Here is a 17,415-nt window from a genome sequence, read left to right on the forward strand (position 1 = left end):
CCTCCCTCGCCGCGCGGGACCAATCGAACGGCGGCAGGCGGGTTTTTCGAGCAAGAGGCCCCGCCCACGAGGGGCGCGAGGCGCGTACCGATTGGTTGGCCCCGCGGGCGCAGGTGCGCGCTTCCCATTGGGTGGGGGCGGAGCGCGGGCCGCCGAGGCTTCGGCGGAGGCTGCAGGTGAGCGCGCGCACGCGCCGCGGCGGCGGCCCGGGGTGAGGGAGCGCGCGCGCGCGGGGCTGGCGGCCGAGAGCGAGGCTGCGGCGCGTGTCCCCGCCGCTCCGCCCCCTCAGCCGCCTTCGCCGTCGCGGGCGCCGCCGAGGCCGGGAGGGCGGGCTCCGCGTCCCCGCCCGCCGCGCCGCCAGTCCGACCCTCGGTCCCGCCGCGTGAGGAGCCAGCGGAGCGGGGCTCGGCGCGGAGACACGAGCCGCAGCCGCCCCTCTGCAGGTGCCTGTGAGGAGGAGCCCGGGCCGCCGCCGCCGCTGCCGCGTCCCGAGCCCGCCGGTCGCGCACTCGCCCCGCGCGCCCCCGAGGGGCGGCCCGGCTGGAGGAGGCCGCCGCGGGCCCGGCCTCAGGATGAACCGCGGCCACCGGCACGGGGCGGGCAGCGGCTGCCTGGGCACCATGGAGGTGAAGAGCAAGGTGCGAGGGCCCGGGCCGGCTGGGGGTGCCCTGGGGCGGGGGGCGCAGTGACCGGGCCTGGGGCGCCCAGGGGCTGGCCGAGTGTCTGGGGCCGCGGGGGGCGCACTGGGGGGACTTGGGGGCCGGAGACGGTGGGGAATGAACTTGCCGAGAATGGGGGGGCCTTGTGTCCGCTCCCGCCCCCAGGTAAGGCAGGAGCCCCGCTGAGCGCTTAATCCCCTTCCTTAAAAAATCATTCCCCTTCAAGGATGGGAGTCAGGCCCGAGGCATACCCGAGGATGGGGGGACATTTGAGCGAGCGCAGCGTGGTACGAAAGGTTTGGAGGAATTCTGCCTTCTGGCCTGTGAGTAAAGAGTGTTTGAAACACCCGTAGTCACCCAAATGTAAAAGTTAGCTTTTGCTTCCTACTAGGGATTTTTCTAGCACGAACTTTGGTATGCGTTGAATCTTGTAAAATGCACACTGTCACCTTTCGTGTGAGTGGCACTTCACAGTTTTGAGTTTGGATGCCCTTCTCATTCCATCCTGCTACTCTTTCAGGTCAAGTGTTTTCCCTCTTGACCAACGGTATGCCCATCTGCTGATGAATACGTGTGGGTATCCTCTGAATTCCTAAATTGCAAGGCTCCCTGAGCAGGACAGTGTATCAGGATTAGTGAGGGAATGCTTTCTAAAGGAGGTTTTGAGCTGGAATTTGAAGATGATCGGCAGCCCCAGGAACATTCTCAAGCAAGCATTTCGTGAATTGAAGAGCCAGAAGGGACTTAGATAATCTAGTCTGATTCTCGGAGAAGACATGGGCCCAGAAAGATTTTGACTTCAACAAGCTCTGCTTTTTATGACAAAACCTTAAAGCCCTTTTAAATACAAGATAAGTTTTAGGCCTTCTGGAATGCTACAGAGAGCACACAGAGCTGAGCCCCATGAACATTTAAAATAAGAGTTGGGAAGATCAAAACACAGGGAAGAATAGGAGAAAAGGAAAAGCTTGTCAACTTCAAAAATACTGAAACCTTACCAAGTGTAAGATTACGGGGATGGGGTGGAAGGGAGAATGCAAAATCAAGGAGTGATTTTCAGTGAAGTAGAGTAAGGAAGGCTCTCTGGGGTAGAAAGGTTTTTATTATCTGGAGTTGACAAGTAAAGTCCTGTTAGTTGCTATAACTAATATCTGCATTCATTTTTAACATTTTAAAATGTTATTTTCAACTTAACTTGTATCAGAATAGGTACTTATTTCAAAAACCTTTCTGCTTAATAAGAACAGAAATATAGCAGTTTCAGGAATACACTCTCTCCTGTGTCCTCCATGGAATTGCCATAGCGAATTGAAGTGACATGCTTGAACTAAGGGTTAAGGTAACAAAATATAGAGAGTTTTTCCTCTGGCATATAGTGGTAGTAGTGGTCCCGTGCCCAATGGTTGAACCTTCTCACAGCATTTCTGTTATAAATCTAGTTTGGGTTTGTGGGCGTTGAGGTTAAGAAAAGAAAAACACAATTTTGCGTAATCTTAAAATTTAGTTCAGGGGTCCTAATCTTGGTAGCAAGTCTTTAACTTTTTGTCATAGGAAAAAAATGAGTAGGGATTCTAGGTGCTCTTATAAATACAGTCAAATGGTAATTTATCTTCAGATTAGGAAACCTTGAGCCTGTAGGGACTAGAATTTCAGGCTTTCCGTGCATCTTTTCTGTCAACTGGTTTGTGAATCTTTCCCACACTACCCATTATATATTTGGCCTGCTCTACTGCACTTCTGGTGAACCGTATCTCTTAAGCAGAATCAAGGCATTCTGAGAACCTGGTCTCATAAAGTGGGTCCCCCTCGTGTTCTAGCCGCTGATCAATAGGCACAGAGGAGGTACGATTTCTAGTGCATCTCTGACACCTTGTGTTTTAACTATACTTTTTTTAAAATTAACTATATGTTTGTTTTTAAGGGGTTAAATAAAAGCACTTGACATCTTTACCATTTAAACAGTATTTGGACAGATGGGTGAAACAATACGTCCATTTTCACTGCTTTGGTGGTGATTTCACAGCTTTTTACAAAGTTGATAATGAAGAGGTTGTGACCCCAACTCTGGTATGCAGATCCACATTTCAGGATTTCTTTTTCTTCTGCATAAAAAGCAAGTGTCAACCTCATATCTTTTGCTCATGGAAGGGGAAAATGGTACAAATAAAGTAATGGATCATGCAAATATAAGTATAGTTAAATTGTGATACCAGTTACCATGTAACTTTTTGGTAACATTTATCTTCCTGTTTCTGCAGAATTGAGAGAGCTCTTAACCAAAGTGATGTTCTTCAGCAGTCTTAGATATCAAAGACCTGGGATAGTCATTGAGCTGTACATTTCCTGGTTAGTGTTCATGGGGAACCAATATTAAAATCCAGGTTACATTTCTAGAGTGTTGTACCAAAAGATGCTGGGTGACGGGTATCTATCCCCATGACCAGGCCAAACTAGACCAGGCCAAAAAAAAGTTTTAATAGTTGTTGATTGGGTCTTAATTTTCTCTCTCTTTTTGTATTTTTCTTCATGTAGTAAAAAGTTCTCTTAATCCTGTTGTTCTGCTGCAAGAAGCATAACAATTTCTCTTTTTTTTTTTTTCTGCTAACTTTGCAAAAGGGCCCATCTACTGTGAAGCCTTACAATTTCCCATTGTTTTTATCATAACATTTAAGAGAAAAAAAATGTCGAGCAAAGAATTTTTATCCACAAGCTTTAGCAAAAACATTGCAGCCCTAAAATACTCAATTATTAGCTGTTACTCCCATTCACCAGGGGAAGTAATAAAGCCCGGGGATGAATCAGAATGCATTGGGATGTTGCGATACCAGAATAAAGAAAATGGAGGAGAAACTATGACTTTTGATAACATCATAAGACTGACTGATACGAAGGGTGTTCCCCAGTTTTTATTTACTTTGAAATGTGAAGGTGTGACTAAACTTTTTGAGCGCTTTAGGTGTGAGTCATCTTATTTTCTTGACAAATGTTAGTATTTACATTTGAGGAATGTGTTTTGGAAACTTTCAGTTTATTAGAGGTAAGGGATGGTCTTAGTGAGTTTTCATTTTAATTGAAAACTAGCAAATAGTGTGGGTATAACCAAGGCAGATAAACTTCTTTACCATAACAAAAGCCTGTGAATCCAGGGAGCCCATGGAATCCTTGGGGAAGTGAATGGACACATTTGTAACCTAAATGATTCCAGTAGGGACTTTCTGAGCATGATGTTTAAGGCCATGTTGGTAGTACAACTAGTGTTACTACCCAATAATAGATACTTAGAGGAAAAGGAATTCAGTGGTCAAATACATTTGGCAGACAGTTTGTTTTAAAAAATTTTTTCTGTTTTAATCAACCCCAGGGCCTCGCCTTTGATAACTGGTCTCCCCAGTGAGTCCCAAGAGCGTGATTATAGTTATAGAGCATTCCTAGACTTGTGTGGCTGAGGCACCTTCTGAGGAAGGCTGATGGGCCTGTCCCAGGTTTCCACATCTGAGGAGATGCCATGCCTGTTCTGTAGTGAGTCGCAGATCGTGTTTGTCATGGACTGGATGAAGCCAGCCCTTCGTGTTGGATAAGAACCACTGGAATCATGTGGCATTTGGATTCTAGAGTGGGGAAGCAGACATGAGTGTCAGAATTGTGAAGATAAACACTGGGCGTGATGGAAGTGCTGTCCGCCCTGTCTGTGTGGTTCCTTAATACCGCTCATATAATTATTCTCTTTACCCACTAATTGCTGAGCTCGGGTGCAGGCCCCAGCCTTTCATTCTCTAGGGCCTAGCACTGTGCCAAGCACATAATAAACACTTTTGCATTAATTAGATAGTTGTATGACATATATTTAATGTATTAATAAACCTGCCCTTTTTTTTATGATTAACATTGGGAAGACACTTCTTATCTTAAGACTTATTTCTTCTATGATATGCATCCATTCATATGGTACCTTAATGCCAAGAAGTTCAAAGTCCTACTTGCATATGCTGCAGTTAATTCTTGCCACTTCCTATGAAGTTGTTACTCCTTTTATGGGGGAGGAAACCTAGATGCTTTTTGCTAACAGTCAAAATAAAGACTTAGGCACATCTCCATTACCCCGTGGCCTGAGTGAGGAGGGAAGACTGTTGTCAGGATCTGGACTCCAGACAGGGTTTGTTTGAGCTGAGTCACTCTGCAGGACAGTCCCCAGTGAGGCCTGGGTACCCCAGGGATTAAGTTGAGCCTGCATCTCTTGAAGGGAATGCCCTTCAAGAGATGCAGCTGTGAGCAGGCACATTTCTGTCTTCTCTAAGCTGTTTTATCTCCAGATAATGAGGTTTCTAGGGGCTTCCCTGGTAGCTCAGCTGGTAACAAGTCCGCCTGCAATGCTGGAGACCTGGGTTCGATCCCTGGGTTGGGAAGATCCCCTGGAGAAGGGAAAGGCTACCCACTCCAGTATTCTGGCCTGGAGAATTCCATGGACTGTATAGTCCATAGGGTCACAAAGAGTCGGACACGACTGAGCGACTTTCACTTTCAGTGAGGTTTCTGACTATAAACTGTGTGGTTGAAACTGTCTTCTTTATTAAAGGAAACTCATGTCTGTGAATTTTTCTGTCATGCATTGTAAGATTGGATCCTGTTACCTTTTTTAAAATTAATATGTTTGTTTGTAGTTTGGAGCTGAATTTCGTCGGTTTTCACTGGAAAGATCAAAACCTGGAAAGTTTGAGGAGTTTTATGGATTACTGCAACATGTTCATAAAATACCCAATGTTGACGTTTTAGTAGGCTATGCAGACATCCACGGCGATTTACTACCTATAAATAATGACGACAATTATCACAAAGCCGTTTCAACGGCCAACCCACTGCTGAGGATCTTTATACAGAAAAAGGGTAAGTACCAACGTCCAGAGAAACTGTTTGAAAATTAGAAGTTGTTAATTTTCCTCATTGATAGGATATACAGAGTTTGCCACAAATTTAAGGAATTAGACGTTTGGTGTGAATCTTATTACCAAATTAACAAGTGAGTTAAGACATCTGTGATATTATTGGTTTAATTAACATCTGTACACTTAATTAAGTGTACTTTAGAAAGTTTTGATTACTTTGTAAACCCTTGGATTCTTTTTCTTAATGGAAGTTAGGAATATATTGAATCTTCATGTCGAATGTGATTTTGTCCATTCAGAAAGACGTGGTAGGAGGAGTGTGGCTTTGGAGTCAGAGCAACATTCTCCTTTTTCGGTGGCAACTAAGGTGACTGGTGGTAAAGAACCCACCTACCGATGCAACAGACAGGGGTTGGATCCCTGGGTCAGGAAGATCCCCTGGAGGAGGAAATGGCAACCCACTCTAGTATTCTTGCCTGGAAAATCCCATGGACGGAGGAGCCTGGAGGGCTGCAATTCATGGGTCCACAAAGAGTCGGTCACAACTTTGAAATACTGTTTACTACTTAATAGGTACCTGAAGGAACGTTGTTCAGTCTTCGGGTTGCAGTGTCTGTATCTGTAGAACGGGCACGCCCTCTCAGCATTGCTGGGGGTGTGAGCTCCGTGCAGCACCTTTGCTTGGACTGGGGCTCCGCTCAATGTTAGCTTTCCTCTAAGGTGTTTCTCACAGAAAATACAACTAGTTAATTATCTGGAAAATTAGGAAGTCATTATTTTGGAGGAATGTAAACATTGATAATTGGTATTGCAAAAGAATGTTTTAAATAACCACTATATATGGCAAGCACTGAAATGTATTTTGATTTTAAAAAGTCCTAAAAAAAATTTTTTTTAACTTTGTGGCCTCTTCCATGTATGTATCTGTGTCTGTCTGTAGATGGGCGCCACGCGTGCTGTTTCTTCCTTTGTCTTTGGAAAATGAGGAGGTTTGGAGAGGTAACATGACAGCCTCCAGCCCCATACTGGTGGGATAATTAAAGCCTTACTGTGTTTGTAAACCAACCCAGAAGGCAGTTTGAGAGAATGGGCCGAGATTACCCTTGAAGGCGAAACTTTATTTCAAACCAGTTGATAAGTGTTGGACCACTCCCAGGGCTCTGAAATTCCACTGATTGTGTATCTTTGCTTCTGGTTTGGAGGAACTCAAGTCCACCAACAAAATAAACCTTCAAGGGTAGGTAGGGTAACTTATATCTAGACCACTTGACTATTTACAAAATAGTTAGAATCACACAAACTCATTTTCCCAGAAACCCCTGAGATGGGTTTCCTTGATAAGTGACAGGAGCCTGGTACAGCCAGGATGTTGCTTCAGGAAGACTTGTGGGCTGTTGAGGATGAACCCGAGTGAGGAGCACACAGCTGAGAGACGCTGCCTGCTTCCACCCCAGCGGGAGACGAGGTGAGGTAGATAAAGGGGAGGACTTGAGAGGCACCACGCTCCTCACCAGGTGTCAGAGAGTTGAGGAGGAGCCCAGCAGAAGATAGCTTCTTGGACTCGAGCCTGATCGCTGGGACAGTGCCATAAAACAGGCACAGTTTGGAAGAGAGATCGACTCGGAAAGAAAACTGGTTTCCTCTTAGGCCAGAAAAAAACCTTATCTGGCTGGCGAGTTTCAGCCTTGTCACCTACAAAATCAGAAATGGTGGGCAAAGAGTTGAAAGTCTGCAGAAGCGATAGTTGAAATTTTTGAGAGTAGACAGAAAAGCTAGCAGAGACGAAGACCAGGGCTAGTTATTAGAAAGCTATGCATAGAATGTTGGAGAAGGAGGAACAGCAGTGGAGAAGACAAAACATGTCAGTGGAACTCGTCATTTTAAACAGAATAATTTAAATCATTATTGTTGAATAAAGGCCTTCCTTGTTAGCAGTTGTAATTTTCATTACAAATTTAGTTGCTATTTGGAAGTGTATTTAAATGTAGAATGACTATTTTTAAACTACTGCCATCTGACAAACTTGTTGGATTATCCCCTTTGTTAGAAAGATTATAGGCTGTGGATTATAGATCACATGTTTATGTTACTGGCATTGTAACACTCATAGGATTAATCCTAACCTCTTTGAAGGGTGGTTATCTTCTGCTAGTCCCTTCTTCAAAAAGGGACTTTTGAGGTAGACACAGTAAACAAAAAGTTTTCTGTGCAGTAGAGGTAAATGTCCAGTAGGATTCATAGCCCTTAGAATTTGACTTTGAAAAAGGCGGTGTATTCAGCAGAAGAATTTTGTTTTTAAAACTGTTAGGTTTAATACAAATATGACTTAAGCAAAAAATGCAAAGTCAGTCAATCGATTCATTCCCACTTAAAACCCTCCAGTGGCTCCCATCACACCCGGGGCAAGAACCTTCCTGATCTGGGCCCCACAGCCTCCCCTTCCCCTGTCCTCCTCTCCCAAACCCTGACAGCCACGCCGGCTTGATTTCCGCCCCCTGGACTGGGGGGGCCTGCCGCCGCCTCCGTGCTTCTGCGCGTCTGATCCTTCTGTAGGGAACGCTTTTCCTGCAGCTCAGCCGTGGCTGCCTCCACTCCCTCGGTTCTCAGTGTGGGTGACTTGCTCAGAGGGGCCTCTTCGACCACCCCAGCTAGGGCCCCCACCGACCCACGTCTACCAGATTGCCCCCTGGAGACCTGGAATTACCTTACTTAGGTAGGGTTAATGTGTTTGTGGTCTTACAGAGTTACTCGGTGCCCTGTAGTTCGTGGAGATACTTTTTTTTTTTTTAAATAAAGCTGGACAGATGCTTAAGTAGAATGCTGATTCTGCATAATCTTTGATGAACATTAAATTCAGGAAACTAATATAAAACATGATATTAAGTATAGTTACATTTCATTGCTTAATGATAACAGGCTTTCTGTTTTTCTGGTCTGTGGCTTCCAGTTTAGCAATCAGCAGGGCAGTGGGTTGCTCTTGATATGGCACCAAAAAGACAGATAGAAAAACAATTTCAAAATTTGAAACCATGTGACCTGTTAAAATCTGGTACACTCTATCAAATAAGGTTTCTTTGAAGCGAAAGCTCACGATTGAAGGCATAAACCACTTCATAGCCTGATTTTGGAGGTCACATTGTAGCATATCTTGAAAAGTTTTATGTTTTACAGTAATTTATCGTTAGAGGGGAAAAACCCTAGACGCTGTTTCCAGGGCTGTTATTGTGGAAGCAAGAATCAAAACAGAAAAACCTGGTATCTTAAAAGTTATTTTCAGAGAGGATCCCCAGGTCTTTTGCCAGCCCCCTCCGCCCTGTTGGAGTGTAGAATCTCCTCCTTTATTTGAGGGAAAAAGAGTTTTCCTTCTCTTGTTGTGCAGGTGGTTGTATGTAAAACAATCTTAGACAATATTTAAAGGTTACACCTTTAAAAGAAAAACAACTGTACTCCAATAAAAAATTTTTAAAAAAAAATACAGTACTCAGGTCATCCCTGTAGGTTTGGAGGATGGCCAGGGAAATGTGTTTTTTCAAAAGCCTCCCAGCCCGTCCTGATGGTGATCAGCCAGGTCTGAGCCCCATTGTGACTCGGTGGACTCCTCGCCAGATCCAATCAGGATACCTACACCACCGCTTCTTGCCACATTGCCGCCAGCTTTTGCGTGCCATCAGACGAACACAGGCGTACCGCAGGTTTCTTCAAGGGAGCGTGGTGGGGACACTTTGGTCTTGCTCTGAGCCTCATCTGCCTTAGGACATGGCCTTATGGCCCAGATACCTGGAACCCGGTGGCCCTTCAGTCATCTCTTAGAACTCTGCCGTGCAGTAGATGTGACTTGGGAGATGTGTTTTAAGGTTATCTTTTAATGAGTCGGGTTTAATTTAGAAATGGCCTAAGGAAAATATATTTTAATAGTAAGTTGTAAAAAAAAAATAGTTTAACAAAAGAAATAAAATTAAGTAAAATAAAAAGAAACTGTAGAGAAACATCTCAGAATATGAGACCAGTTGCTTATGTCAGAAACCTGGGTGTCACCTTTGACACATACTTCTTTTTTTTCAACCAGTCCATCACCAAGCCTATTAAAACTGTGTTCTAATTATTTTTCAGACTTATCTCCCCATCTCCATTGCTTCTGCTCCAGGCCAGGTACCATCCTAAATTACCTGCAGTAGCCTCCTACCTTGCCCTGCAGGTCCCTTCTCTAGCTTACAGCCAGAAAATCCTTGGTGTTTCTTCCCTTTGGCCTTAGGCTGAAGTCCGGAATCCTCCCCACTTCCCCGGGGGGCCGGTGTCTGTCCGCAGGGCCCTGTCTGCTGACTTGGCTCTCCTCCTCCCTGCTCCTCTCCCAGCCTGCGTTCTCCAGAGGCCCCATCCTACCCGTCTGTGCCTACAAGTTCTTCCCTCCCCCCTACCCGATGAGCTGCTCCTTTCTTTTCCAGTGTCAGCGGAAGCCTCACTTCCCTGAGCAAGGCTGCCGTTGCCCTTGTACGCCCACTGACAGGCTCCCTCAACCCAGGGTACTTTACAACTCTTGGCACCTCTGTAATCATAATGGTTTCGGGTTCTTGGTTAATTGCCGTCTCTGTTAGTCTCTAAACACCTTAAAAGCAAAGTACCTGCGCGTGGTTTGTGTTGGATCTGCGGCCCAGAGCACAAGGCGTGGCCACGCAGCAGTAGGTGCTTCTTACGTAGCTGGTGGTTGATTTTTCTTACATTAGAAAGTGAAGGGATCTGCAGAACTTGAATACTGCTTTAAGTGACGTTTAATCCTTTTAAAAAGCTGCCACATCTATTTCATTTAACCATTTTGGATGAGAACAAACGTTGGCAAACTCGGGCTTGCTCGCTGTTTTGTAACAGTTTTCATGGAAACACAGTCATGCTCACTCCCTTCTGTATTGCCTGCAGCTGCTTTTACAACAGAGACCGTGCGACTTACAGGACCCTGAAATATTTATGGTACAACTCTTTACAGAAAAAGGTTGTCCACCCCTTGAGTAGAACAGTTCCCCAAACTATTTCATTCTTCCCTGTCTTCCAGCAGAACTTGAAACGCATCATAGTCTTAAACTTTCTTGGTGACTCTCCCAGGAGTGGTCACTGTTCTGTCACTGTGCAGGGACGTTTCTGGGTTTTATGAAAACACTTTGTTCGTTGGTTTTCAGGTCTGCTTTATATTCACTGTCGGCTTCTGTTTGTTGTGTCCGTGCCTGCCACTCACTGGGGGACCCTCAGTCCTGACTCACGGCTCTGAGCTGAGGAATGAGGTAGCCAGGGCTTTGGGAATCAATGTTTAAACAGTGAGAGGCTCAGAGGGAGGGCCCACGGGGCTCCCTCTCGGCGACTGCAGCACAGGCGCTTTCTGTGTGTAAGGAGGTGAGACACCCAGCCTGGCTGTTCGGCGGCATTCCCGGTGGAGAGCCTCATCCGTCGGCGAGCTGAGCTGGTCAGGCTCGGGAGAGGTGAGGCGTTGCGGCTGGAGCCTGTGTCACGTGCCGTTGCATCAGCCTGGGCTTATGCAAGTGGAAGGTTGCCATGAGCCAGGTGTCCGGCCTCCATCCCGTTCGGAGTTTTGCACTTTGACAGACACGCTCAGGTGGAGCGTCAGCCCTGGGCCCTGTACACGTTCACCTTTACACTTTTAAGCCGACACCCTGCACCCTGGCTTTCCGCCAAAATATTTCTTTTCCCAATGGCTGGAAACTGATTAGCTAGATGGGCGAACAAAGGTGCCTTTGTACTGGGGCATATTGCTTTTGAGAATTTAGCAGAGAGCATTCAAACAGAGTCTGGAGGCGATGCCAAATTATGCAGATTGGGGGGTCTTTTGGTCAGGTTTCCCATGAATAGGTATGCAGGCAACTTGGTTTTGTTCTCTGTTTATATCGTCTGAAATTTCCCACATAAAAATTGTGTGAGCTTTCTTAATTGATTATAAGACACGTACAGTTCTGAATGAACACAGTCAGGAGAAGATTGTTGATAGATTTTTGGCCACATTTTGCCCAAAAGATTGTTTTGTCAGAGGATTTATTTCCCAAGCCAAATTGTAAATAAATTTCTGTCTTTGTAAGAACACAGCATAAGTACTTTCTCCATAAATGAAGCAAAATTATCCCCGGGTGGTAAAAAGTGCCCACAGATTAGGCAGCCCTGGTCTTGTACATTTCTCTGAAACTAGCTTTTGAGGCGTGATCGGGCACCCTGAGAAAGAAGCATCGCTGAGGTTCTCCAGGCTCTGGTACCCTATGCGCGCTTACCGTTCACTGTGAAGTGACTGTGCACACTGCTGGTCTAGTGAGAGAACGGCTGGTCTCCTGTCTGCGACATGTCTCGTACCCTTCAGTCGCTCAGTCCTGTCCGACTCTGCCACCCATGGACTGCAGCACGTCAGGCCTCCCTGGCCTTCACCAACTCCTGGAGTTTACTCAAACGCATGTCCATTGAGTCGCTGATGCCATCCAATCATCTCATCCTGTGTCACCCCCTTCTCCTCCTGCCCTCAATCTTTCCCAGCATCAAGGTCTTTTCCAATGAGTCAACTCTTCACATGAGGCGGCCAAAGTATTGGAGCTTCAGCTTCAGCATCAGTCCTTCCAATGAACACCCAGGACTGATTTCCTTTAGGGTGGGCTGGTTGGATCTCCTCGTGTTCCAAGGGACTCTCAAGAGTCTTCTCCAACTTGTACTCCTATTTTTCCCTTAATTTCCTATGAAGTAAAGGTAATAATAGTCATCATAAGGAGGCTGAGAGTCAGGGGACAAGAGACAGGAGATGGAAGCCCTGTTGCAGATACGGGTTGGTGGTGGTACTGTTGTCTGTAGCATCGGTTGAGACTAGGACTTTAGTTCTTGGGGTGGTGGGGGTATTTTTGTCTTTTTTTAATTCTTAATTTTTTTAATCCTTGGAGATTCTTTTTAGTTTATCGTCACTCTAGTTATTATTGAAATGTGGCTTCACCTTTTGTGCCTGCTGTTAATTCTGTTTGCTCATCCTCTGATGAGGGATGTTGTTTGTAGGCTGTCTACCTCCAGCTGCGTGATTTAAGAAGATCGAGTTTTAGTGCCCTGTTTTCCCTAGTTTCCATCAGAAATGATCAATGGCTGACTTGAATAATAAGTCACTCCCCACTCCCAGGTGTTACTTTGCTTAAACACGTTATTGTTATTTAATTGGGTGCAGGATTTTAAAATGGAAAGATTTTTTAAACGTAAAAATCTCTCTTGACAAGCTGAGCTGGCCACACAGATTCCTACTGTCCTTGAAGAGAAGCTGCCTGGAGCGAGAGATGCCATGATGCCACGCCATTAAACGGGGCAGGAGTGCTCAGCTTTGCCAGAACCCTCCCCCTACCTGCTGTGTCTGTCTCAGCTCAGCCTCTTTGAAAAGTGGGAAAATGAAAGATTAAAAACTTGCCCAGAAAACTGAGGGAGCAGGTACTTGCAGAAGACCAAAATTCTGTGTTTGATACATGTTCATTTAATTTCATTATGATTTCATGTGTATTATCTATTTCATGTGTATCCACTTAATTACAGGTGGACCTTGGATATATTTTTGGGTTCTATAAAGCGATTATCTCAATAGAGTGAGTCACATGAATGGCACAAATAAGTGCATTATGTCTAAAAAACTTCATTTTAAAATACCTTTTTGCTTAAAAAAAAAAAAAGTAACCTGCGCTTCAGTGAGTCATCATCTTTTTGTGGTAGTGACATCAAAGATCACAAGTTTGAAATACCACAAAAGTTAACAAAATGTGACCCAGAGACACAAAATGAACAAATGCTGTTGAAAAAATGACATCGATAGACTTGCTCGATGCAGGGTTGCCACAGACCTTCAGTTTGTTTAAAAAAAAAAAAATTATCTCTGAGGCGCAATAAAAAGAGATCTGCCTGTATACTGTCTGCACAACCTCTAAAACAGGTTCAAAAGTGTCCAATTTCATGTCATTAAGTCAAATATAAACATGCAAACTGGAGGTTTTTTTAAAAAATGTAGGGAAAATACAGTGTAAATAACTTGTTATAAATGGTGCCAAGAATGTGTGTGTGAGGCTTATCAGAATTTCATTTGCCATATTTAAGTCCTTGAGCTTTATCAAATCTAAGGTCACCTTTTGGTGATTTTACGGTGAATACTTGAGAGGGCCACCTAGTGGTTTTTCCTGGCACAGCACGTCTTCTTACTGCACTCCGTTTTTTATCTGATGGAAACGGGCTAATATTTAATGAATTTTGTTTCTGTACCAAATATGCTTTGAGTTGCCCTTTCTGTCCAGATCCAACCATAGATAAACGTGTATTTTCGTGGCATTCCTATAATTATTTTATTTTATTTGTTTGAACAGAAGAGGCAGACTACAGTGCCTTTGGTACAGACACCCTCATCAAGAAGAAGAATGTTCTCACCAACGTGTTGCGGCCCGACAACCACAGAAAAAAGCCGCACATAGTCATTAGCCTGCCCCAGGACTTCCGGCCTGTGTCTTCCATCATCGACGTGGACATTCTCCCGGAAACACACCGCCGGGTGCGTCTCTACAAGTACGGCACAGAGAAACCGCTGGGCTTCTACATCCGGGACGGGGCCAGCGTCCGGGTGACCCCGCATGGCCTGGAGAAGGTCCCGGGCATCTTCATCTCCAGACTCGTGCCGGGGGGCCTGGCTCAGAGCACGGGGCTGCTGGCTGTCAACGACGAAGTCCTGGAGGTGAACGGCATTGAAGTATCCGGGAAGAGCCTTGACCAGGTCACCGACATGATGATCGCCAACAGCCGCAACCTCATCATCACGGTGCGGCCGGCCAACCAGAGGAACAACGTCGTCCGGAATAGTCGGACTTCGGGCAGCTCCGGCCAGTCGACCGACAACAGCCTCCCCAGCTGCGCGCCGCCACCGGAGCCCAGCCTGGAGCTGGGGGAGGAGGACAGCGACGATGACGACATCGTCATCGAGGACAGCGGGGAGCCGCGGCAGATCCCCAGGGCCGCGCCCAGCGCCGAGAGCCTCGAGTCGCTCACGCAGGTAGAACTCAGTTTCGAGTCTGGGCAGAACGGTTTCATCCCTGCTAACGAGGTGAGCTTACCACCGGTAGCAAGTGGCGCCCGCACCGAGTTCGAAACGAGTGCTCCAGACCAGAAACTCTTAGAGGAAGATGGAACAGTCATCACACTCTGAGACCCTCACGGCTTGAATGTCTTCTGAGCAAGGATGCCACGGAGACTCTGTAAATTTGGCTAGTTGCAAGCATTATATACCTCTGAACAAGTGATCTGGGATAGGCATGAAAAATATATATATATATATATCTCGCAAGCTTAAAAATGTTATTGAAATAGTAGTTTGATAATTCATATAAACTTTGGTGGGTTAGAGGTAAATTCAAGTCTAAAACAGAGGGGCCTTTGCTACTGAAATGATGTGCTTTTGCTATTTTGTCTATAGAGAACTGGATGTTAGAGCACATTTCCCCAGAACTAAACACCCTAAGGACTAGATCATTTCCGTTTGAAGTGGTTGCATATTAACCTGCTGTGCAGAGCCTGGTTAATTTTTCCCTTAACTATATTTTTTAATTTCTAATGTGAAGAAGTCTTATCTATTTGGTACTTTGGGGACCTCGGCTCCTATATGCCCCGTATTTTATTTTGACTTTTTAGATGTTCCTCTGTTGCTAATTTTAACAGTTTTTCCCAATGCTCCCCCACCCCCCACCCCCGCCTCTCAATTTCTAAGAAATCAAACCAACTGACTTGTTTTTTAGTGGCAGCTTCAAGTTATAAATCATTGAAGCAATGTTCCTGAATTAAGAAACTCTTAACAGTCGTTCAGATCCGCGTTTGTCCCTCCTGTAACTTCCACATTTACAAACTCATTCCATTCAGGCATCCCTTAAATGCTGTGAAAGGCAGTTCCATCGCCTCTGCTGATGTGGGAGACTCTCTCCCATAATGTCTTCTTGTCCTCATTCCGAATCGCATTGGAAATCATTCCTTTCTTTGTGTATTTTGTTGGTCTGCCTTTATACCCTTTTAATGTGTTTGAGTAGTGTGAATTATTTTCATTTAAAAAAAAAAACAAACTAAGAGATTTTTATACACAGGACAGCCTTGTGCACTTTTTATATGGAAGTTTTGGGTTTTTCTTAGTGGGGATTGTAGGAACACTGCCTACACTTTATGGAAAGTATGTAGTATTCACCTTTGACAGGTAGAGTGTATCTCGATTAATGTTAAGAGGCTATTTATTACTTTCTGATGCATCCACTTAGAACAAGGTAAGAGTAAGGCTGCTAACTTTTCGTTCCTTGCCTGGCTTCGTTGTATGAGGTGCACCGGCGCTATGGTAGCTTGTATATAAAGACTGAGAACAGTGTGAACAACATGAATTCCCTGTGGCTTACTGATGTTGCTCTCAGAGTTATTTATTGATTAATTTTATGGTAGGGCTAGAATGGATACCTTTTAACAATTGTGTCTATTAAAACAATGAAGAATGGAATGACTCCGTTTTGAAGGATATTTTCTCTATATGGTAAAAGTATATGAAGTAAAGTTGATTAAATGAAGATCACTTGACTCAGAATACTTCATCGTATTTTGTTCACATTGTACCACTAAACATATTATCACTAAACTATTAACTGCACAATGTTATGTAACAGTATACTTTTTGTTGAATTCATAGAAATTCTTCCACTTATTTAACCACTATTTTTTAATGGCATTCCAGGTTTAACATTCTGTTGAGTTTTACAAATTTAACTCTTGAATGGCAAAATTTATTAAGTAGAAGGTTACATTTCATTTATATTACAAGTGGTGCAGGGGTTCAACATTTTGAGTAAAAATACTTTCACATACTACCTCTCTCTCTCTCTCTCTCTCTCTTTTTTTTTAAACAAAGTTTTAACATCAGAACTGTTCTCTTAGGGGAAGAAATACTTCAGGGCTTGACTTTTTGAACAACTTTTAACTGTAAAAATATAGATCTGTCTTGTATGTATTCATGAAAATGGAAATCAAAGCTGCTAGTGCTTTTTATTTTAATTTTCCCGCTAAAAGTATATGTCAGTGGTCTTTTCAACTGGATCTCTCATTTAAATTATTGGTGAAATAACTGATTACTAGACATATTGTAAAACCAATAGATCTTGGTTATACAGTAAAATGTCGATTCATTGGTAGCCTGAATTGTTTCAAGTGTACCTTATTAACAAAAATATCAGTGGATTCACCTTAAAATTTTATAGTACTAAATGTCAAGCTAACTGTGAATTTTGTTCTGTATCTTAAGTAAGTTTATGATAATGTCCTCATGAGCTATCAACAAAATATATGTACTTTTGTGAACTATGAATTTTCTAATTAAATTTTACATGCAACATGATTTTTACATGAATGATACTTTGTTTAAACTATCAAATGTCAGTATTTTACTACAATTTTATTATAAAATGTACATTATCACTAAATGAATTTTGATTTTAAAAATCAAATTAGCTTTAGTTGTATATTATTTTTTACAAATAAAGATAGACTTGTATAAAGGCTGCTTTCTTGTTTGCAAAAATACATGAAAAGTCACCCAACAAGTATTTAGCAAGCACCCAAAATAGAAAATGAAAAGGGAGAAAATTGCTACGTTATAACAAGAGCCTAGCTTTCTTAACTTTTAAAAGCTCAACACCTAGAATTTGAGTGGTTAGAATTCCTCACTTGAACTGCCGAGGGCCCAGCGTAGGGTTGGGGCATTTAAAATGCAGTTAAATTCAGAGAATGTGAGAGGTTATACATGATACACATCCAGAATTATCACTTAGATATTTGATTACTTGAAATTAGACAAAAGTTGTTTCTGAAGTGAC

At 44.0% G+C, this 17,415-nt stretch overlaps 1 protein-coding gene across 1 annotated transcript; it reads left to right on the forward strand.

Annotated features, from left to right (window-relative positions):
* The first annotated feature begins 219 nt into the window (after window positions 1-219).
* PARD6B (par-6 family cell polarity regulator beta) lies at window positions 220-16,943 on the forward strand. Its single transcript, XM_020888667.2, has 3 exons — window positions 220-638; window positions 5,318-5,540; window positions 13,897-16,943. The coding sequence occupies exons 1-3, from the start codon at window positions 573-575 to the stop codon at window positions 14,724-14,726; spliced, it is 1,119 nt and encodes a 372-aa protein (XP_020744326.2). The 5' UTR covers window positions 220-572; the 3' UTR covers window positions 14,727-16,943.
* The last annotated feature ends 472 nt before the right edge of the window (window positions 16,944-17,415 follow it).

Source organism: Odocoileus virginianus, chromosome 9 (genome assembly GCF_023699985.2).
Source record: "Odocoileus virginianus isolate 20LAN1187 ecotype Illinois chromosome 9, Ovbor_1.2, whole genome shotgun sequence".
In the NCBI taxonomy this organism is placed as follows: domain Eukaryota; kingdom Metazoa; phylum Chordata; class Mammalia; order Artiodactyla; family Cervidae; genus Odocoileus; species Odocoileus virginianus.